Source organism: Poromitra crassiceps (assembly GCF_964638095.1).
Source record: "Poromitra crassiceps genome assembly, chromosome: 18".
In the NCBI taxonomy this organism is placed as follows: domain Eukaryota; kingdom Metazoa; phylum Chordata; class Actinopteri; order Beryciformes; family Melamphaidae; genus Poromitra; species Poromitra crassiceps.
The window spans coordinates 29,606,443-29,614,069 of NC_139636.1; the positions used below are offsets into that span (position 1 = coordinate 29,606,443).

Genomic DNA, 7,627 nt, shown 5'->3' on the forward strand with positions numbered 1-7,627 from the left:
CTCCTTCTTCGACTTAACGTGAAAATCCACCTTAAAACAGAATCCGGTCCTACTGAACATGCAGTACATCAAATTGACCACACGAGCATTCAGCCAATACATGGAAGCACAAAGAAGTCTCTCTCAAAGCTAGAAACCTGAGTGCCATGGCTCTGAACTGAGATGCCAGCAAGAGGCAAAAGACCCGGGGCTTCCCCACGGACGGGGAATTGGACATTTTACTCCCAAAGGAGATTTATTTCATTGTAGACGTAAAAGTCTTATACCATAAAAGTGTCCATATACCCATAAGATCAGTGTGGGTAACTGTTACTGTATCCAGAAATGGTCCTTGTCAATTGTCAATTGTTGCTTAATCACATCATCAAGGCAATCTTGCCTTTATTTGGTAGCTGTTGGGAGAGACTTGTTGATATTCCCAAACAGGACTGGGCTTTCTGGTTTCAGGGTGGATTGTCCTTTTGACCCTTCAGGCTCCCTAATCAGTAGGAACAGGGACAACAGGGACAGCGTCCTCCCCTCAGCTCTCTGGCTGTAGGAGCTTCTTCCTGCCTTTCCTCCAATGGGCCACAGCACAGTCTGAAACACAGATGACAAGAGACACAAGCCGTGATCTCTATTCACTCCTCCATTCTCTACATTGCTCACTGACCGCTGGCCTGAGTCATTGCTTCCTATGAACACTCACTAATATGACTCTAGATGTAAGAACAGATAGATCATCTCAAAACATCAACCCCCTCCCCCCCATGCTTACACAGCTGCTGTTTGTTTGTTTATAGGCCATTGAGTCTGTCGGTTCTTAACGTCCCACAGCCGTTTTAGTTCACGATTCACCATTTCAGGATGCCAAATGTATTGGACAAATGATGCAATACGGGACTTAAGTGGTCATTTTAAGGAGATCATTAAAGGAACGGGCCTATTTGTCATATTCCCGATAGTAAGACGAGAAGATGGCTGCCCTTCTCTTCTCTGTGCGTGCAGTAGAAAGTAGGTACTGTATGTGCCACCTCCTGCTAGATAGCTTAGCACAATGACTGGTAGTCAGGGGAATGGCTAGCCTACCCCTGTTAAGTCACCAAATCCCAGCGCCAAAACACTCTTATGTACATGTGACTCGTACATTCACCACGTTATGAAATAATCATGCAAAATTATGAGACATTGTAATTTTCTAAGCAAATACAGAACCAGCCAGAACTACAGAAGCAGCCAGAACTACTTCCCTGACAAAACCACAAGTATGTACTATGTATTTGCATTCCTGCACTCGCACAGAGCTGAGGACTGACTCTTGTTGTTAGTAGAGTAGTGATGAGGTACCTGTGTGCCAGTAGTACTGTTATGTTTGTACTACTGTAGGTACTGTAGGGATGTAACCATAACCGGTTTGAATGATAACCGTGATAAAATTCCTTACGATAACGTACCGTTTCAAATTTTCATTATCATTAAAACCGTGGTACCGTGACTACAGTGCTTTGAAAAACATGGTAAATACTGTCCATCTTCAACCAAAGTTCGCAACAGTCTCCCCGATGCAAACGTGCAGCCTTGGAGAAATGATTTCAGTGAGTGTATCAATCCTTTTTGCATCTGAGTTTTCAGTATAAAACATTGTAAAATGATTTCAGTGAGTCTCTCAGTACTTTTTGAACATTTTCAGCAATTTTTTACGAATACCGTGATAATACGATAACCGTGATAATTTTGGTCACGATAATCGTGATGTGAAATTTTCATACCGTTACATCTCTAGTAGGTAGTGGTACACACTGCTGCTATACAGTACTGTGTAGAGTGCTGTACTAAGTACACACTGCTGCTATACAGAGTTGGCTATAGCCCTTTTATGCTTCTCATTGACACTGTTGCTTGATGACTGGGGGAAATGATAAAAAAAGAAAGTCTTTGCCAGAGTTTCTCAGCATCTTGTCAGCACTGTTTACAAGTTTAGAAGTAATCCATATGGAAAGACTGCCCACGGGACATACAATACTTCAGTTTACAGTAAGCACACTTGACTTGTCCTTTCTCAACTCTCAGCACTTTGGGGAGCCAGATATAGCTGCAGATAGATGCGGAGATCTTTTGTCTTTGCTAAACCAAAAATGTTGGCAGCATAGGATTCAAACTAAACCACAGTGACTTGGGTCTGAGTCTCAATGTGTTGAAAAAACATGATGTGGCTGATTTCCTGACCACAGCAGACTGAGACCTTCAGGCACCTATAGAGGTAATGACCTGACCACAGCAGACTCTCTGAGACCTTCAGGCACCTATAGAGGTAATGACCTGACCACAGCAGACTGAGACCTTCAGGCACCTATAGAGGTAATGACCTGACCACAGACTCTCTGAGACCTTCAGGCACCTATAGAGGTAATGACCCTGCCACAGCAGACTGAGACCTTCAGGCACCTATAGAGGTAATGACCCTGCCACAGCAGACTCTCTGAGACCTTCAGGCACCTATAGAGGTAATGACCTGACCACAGACTCTCTGAGACCTTCAGGCACCTATAGAGGTAATGACCCTGCCACAGCAGACTGAGACCTTCAGGCACCTATAGAGGTAATGACCCTGCCACAGCAGACTGAGACCTTCAGGCACCTATAGAGGTAATGACCCTGCCACAGCAGACTCTCTGAGACCTTCAGGCACCTATAGAGGTAATGACCTGACCACAGACTCTCTGAGACCTTCAGGCACCTATAGAGGTAATGACCTGACCACAGACTCTCTGAGACCTTCAGGCACCTATAGAGGTAATGACCTGACCACAGCAGACTCTGAGACCTTCAGGCACCTATAGAGGTAATGACCTGACCACAGCAGACTCTCTGAGACCTTCAGGCACCTATAGAGGTAATGACCTGACCACAGCAGACTGAGACCTTCAGGCACCTATAGAGTTAATGACCCTGCCACAGCAGACTGAGACCTTCAGGCACCTATAGAGTTAATGACCCTGCCACAGCAGACTGAGACCTTCAGGCACCTATAGAGGTAATGACCTGACCACAGACTCTCTGAGACCTTCAGGCACCTATAGAGGTAATGACCTGACCACAGACTCTCTGAGACCTTCAGGCACCTATAGAGGTAATGACCTGACTACAGCAGACTGAGACCTTCAGGCACCTATAGAGTTAATGACCTAACCACAGCAGACTGAGACCTTCAGGCACCTATAGAGTTAATGACCCTGCCACAGCAGACTCTCTGAGACCTTCAGGCACCTATAGAGGTAATGACCTGACCACAGACTCTCTGAGACCTTCAGGCACCTATAGAGGTAATGACCTGACCACAGACTCTCTGAGACCTTCAGGCACCTATAGAGGTAATGACCCGGCCACAGCAGACTCTGAGACCTTCAGGCACCTATAGAGGTAATGACCTAACCACATCAGACTCTTTGAGACCTTCAGGCACCTATAGAGGTAATGACCTGACCACAGCAGACTCTGAGACCGTCAGGCACCTATAGAGCAGTGTTTCTCAAACAGTGCGCCCCCTAGTGGTCCACGAGTAGATTTATATTTTTTTCCTTTTTTTTACCCCAATCAGAGAAATGTTTACATTTTCTGGGAAACTCAAGGTCAGATCACATTGCCTATAAAGGACTATATGTATTTTTTCACCCCGAATCCAATGCCACCACCCTCGACTCTCTACGACTTACGGTTGTGGAGATACGTCTGAATGCAACTTGAAGATGGCAAAAGATAGCCTATTTGACTTTGGCAACATTGTGCATTTATTGAACTTGAAAAAACTTTCTTTGAACTTTGAATATATTTGAACTGAACAGGAGAAATAAATGTAAAAAAAAAAGTTAAATGGACTAAATATATATATATTTTTATATCGTTATCTTGTTTTCATAATTGTGGGAAGCCAAAAATTTGATTAGGTAATTGTACTGCTATTTGTCATTTAATTAGCCTGTAATTTGTAATTTACAGTTGAAGTAGTAGGCCTATTGTTTTTGGGGATGTTTTGGGAGTTAGGTGGTCTCCGAGTTTTTTTCATTGGTTTAAGTGGTCCTTGGTCTGAAAAAGTTTGAGAAACACTGCTATAGAGGTAATGACCTGACCACAGCAGACTCTCTGAGACCTTCAGGCACCTAACTTTTGGCCTAATTAGGCCATATTATTGTTTAATATTTTCACTTTATTACAACATGTATGTTACTTGTATTAGCTGAACTGACTCCTAACTCCTATACTGCAGCCAGCCACCAGGGGGCAAGATATTTTGGCTTCACTATTGGGGAGCTGTCACTTGCAAAACAGCCTAAAGCAGAAAGTTGATGTGCAAAACCACAGTTCATCCAGCTATGCATTCATCCTGCCAACTTCCAGTAATGCCTCATTTGTTTGCAATGAAACGATCGCTGTTGCAAAACAATACAATCTTAATACAATTTGAATACAATTTGAATACAATCTTAATACAATTTGAATACAATCTTAATACAATTTGAATATCTTAATACAATTTGAATACAATCTCTCTTGCAGTGCACCGTAACATGGGCGTTACGTTTCAGATTTTTTGCTGTTCATCTGTCATTAACATGATGAATTAGGTGGTTAATTCTGAACAATGCTATTCATGCTACATACCAAATTAATCATCTGAATCTTGCGCATCGAACCATGTCTTCCTTTTTCGGGTCAGATCAACACAGCGGAAGTTATAGCAACATAGACAACATTTCAGATTATTTGGCTTTTTCAAATGGCTTTTTAGAAATCCGCCTAGGTATCTCCCTACAAAAACCACTGCCAAATACTCATGTTTTGGTATTTTTTCATCTTCTTTGAGTTGGGATGTGGTAAGGCCTGTGGCTATGTCTCCATTGGGTTTCTAGCCATAAATACAACAACCACAGGTAACTGTTTACACTCTAAAAGTGTTTTTTATTCTAGGCGAGAATCAACCACTGTGTGAGTCATTCTGACACTTGGAACAGAAACTTACCTTTAAGAAAAGGTCAGGCAGTTGTCTATAACCCTAGCGGTTCAGCCACAGTAAGCATTTTAGTTTGGGTATGTCGTTTTCACCATTTTCTTCAGAAATAGGTGGCTTTAGAAGAGGTTTGAATACAATCTTAATACAATTTGAATACAATCTTAATTGCCACTTTGAAAGCTTGCCAGCGGAATTATTAAGCAAACTTTAACTGAGGTCAACAGGTGCATTGTCTTCAGGCTGTCGGGTTTCTCTCTGAACATAACAAACCATTTCCTGATGCGGAGGTTACAATATAGCATACAATGAGGTTACAATGAGTGCATTGTCACTGTTTTGGAGGAACTTGTCACCGACAAATATATGGACAGGTTAATTGGCTCTGTTAAACAAATACGGCTGTCTGCTTCAAGTACCGCCCGCTGTGTCCACGTCTTGGCAGAGGACGTCCAGCGGCTTGTACTTGATGGGGTCAAGGAAGCTCAACACATGTCCCTGGCTATTGACCAGTCCACTGACAACACTCACATTTCGTGCGTTTTTTGTGATTCATCACAAGTTTTACGGCGTTTACTGTTTTACTGCAAGCACATTTAAATGTGCACATTTTTGCTTTTCTTACCGGAGTAACGGTTAACGGTCTATTGTTTTAACACGTTGCATCTGTGGTACTCACAGTCATCGTGTGAGTCTGTACTGGCAAAGCAGTCGGTGAAGAGGCACTGCATGGTGCGACGGAAGTTCTCCACCAGGGATTTGGGAGAGACGTATCTCCAGCTGGACTCTGGCACTCTGTCAGGCTCCTCTGTCAGACGGTCCCAAATGTCCTGGATGCTGTCTGGAAGCTCCTGCTCCGGCTCCTGCACACACACACACACACACACACACACACACACACACACACACACACACACACACACACACACACACACACACACACACACACACACAGTTATGAATTATGAAAAAGTGTCTGGCTTAAGTAGGATAGACTGTCAGCTGTGTGCTAATCTCTCGAGACAGACTTCCGACTTGCATCGGGGGAAAAAAGGTTTTCTTCTGTTCAACTGTTCTCAGATTGGCTGTGTGCAGACTTGGCCAGTAGGGCAGCAGTTGTTTGTTTTGGTTGACAATTGTAATGTCAAAACTGCTATTTTGGATGTTTATGTTTGTTTTGAATTGTTAGCGCTGCTGCTGGGGAGTTGTGCTGCCGTCTTTCATCTTCTGCCTGTAATATACCCGAGGATCTGGGCCTGTAATGTGTCCAAAGTTTTCAATTGAATGTTCTGATGGTTTGTTTACCTCGACTGACCAAAGTTTTGAACGGAAAAGAAGAAACTCCTAAATTGCCAAATTCTTTGAATAATAACTCCCACCACCTTTACCATACTTCCTACAAGTAAATACAGCATGCTGTAGTGTCTCTGGACCGCTACACTCACGTAGCACATAGCTTCACGTAGCCTGCCTGGGTGTTTGCTCAGTCCATTTAACAGCAACTGTCATGTCGCCTCCAAAATCAGTGTTTCCCCATTAATGACCTAAAGACTATGGCGGCCCACCAACATCTATTGTTCTACCATAGTCTCATTTGTTAATGTTGCTCTCAAAGTGCACAAGATTTATGCATTTAACTTTAAAATGTACAAACTTTTCTTTCAGAGGAGCACGTCCCCAGACCCCCATAGAGGGTCCGAGGTGCACCCACCACAGTCTCACTAAATCCTGTGGGAAACACTGCATATAGTTCATTTCAATACAGAATCCTGTGGGAAACACTGCATATAGTTCATTTCAATACAGAATCCTGTGGGAAACACTGCATATAGTTCATTTCAATACAGAATCCTGTGGGAAACACTGCATATAGTTCATTTCAATACAGAATCCTGTGGGAAACACTGCATTAAATCCAGACTCTTGGACCTAAAAAGTAAAGCCTCCCTCTTTTTTCAATGCTCCATTCATCATGCCACTTCTTTGCAAGTCCCTCTTTGAATAAATCATATCACTCCAGTCGGCCAAATGGTCATTTGACATGAATAGTTTCTTGTGGAAGTGACTGCTTGGCCATTTTAAACCACGGTTTCATTGTCCTCGTTACACCAAAGCCTGGCCTCCCTTTGCATTCACAGACACACTGTAACAGCATCTCATTAAGAAGGTCAGGGCGAGCTCTTGATGTCTTCATGTTCAAGCCTAACGAGGAGCTGAGTCAGAGCAAATCAGTTTGACATCCTCCAAACACCAGGATAAATCTCAGAGAATTTACAATCGTTTGGAGGCAAAGACAGCTTCCTCCATCTGTTGGACAAAAGCCTTCTTGCATCTCATGTTGTGGCAAGATTGAAATAAGTGGGGTTGCAAAAGATGCCAGTTCTCATCACACCATATCTTTTTCCCATTTATTATGTTACCATGTCAATGTAAACTGAACTAAAAACTGTGAGGTTGTATTAAGCGTTAAACATAAAAGTCAGGACTGTTATGTTTCTGTCCACCGTATGTCTGCCTTGGTTTGGCCAGCCAGTAAAAATGTTCCTCATTGTGTCATTAGTTTGTTCTGTTCAGTTGCCGTTGTTATTATGTTGTTATGTTAAGTTATGTTGCTTGTTATGTGTGATTCATGTTCTGTTTCGT

At 42.9% G+C, this 7,627-nt stretch overlaps 1 protein-coding gene across 1 annotated transcript in view; it reads right to left on the reverse strand.

Moving 5' to 3' along the window:
- Positions 1-297: 297 nt before the first annotated feature.
- The window catches only part of il34 (interleukin 34), a gene marked incomplete at its 5' end in the record, with an annotated part of 17,427 nt that continues 10,097 nt past the window's right edge, over positions 298-7,627 (reverse strand). The window contains 2 exons of the mRNA XM_083654815.1: positions 298-579; positions 5,664-5,847. Of these exons, the coding sequence (XP_083510941.1) occupies positions 521-579; positions 5,664-5,847 (243 nt within the window). The 3' untranslated portion in view covers positions 298-520. The remainder of the gene's footprint in view (positions 580-5,663; positions 5,848-7,627) is intronic.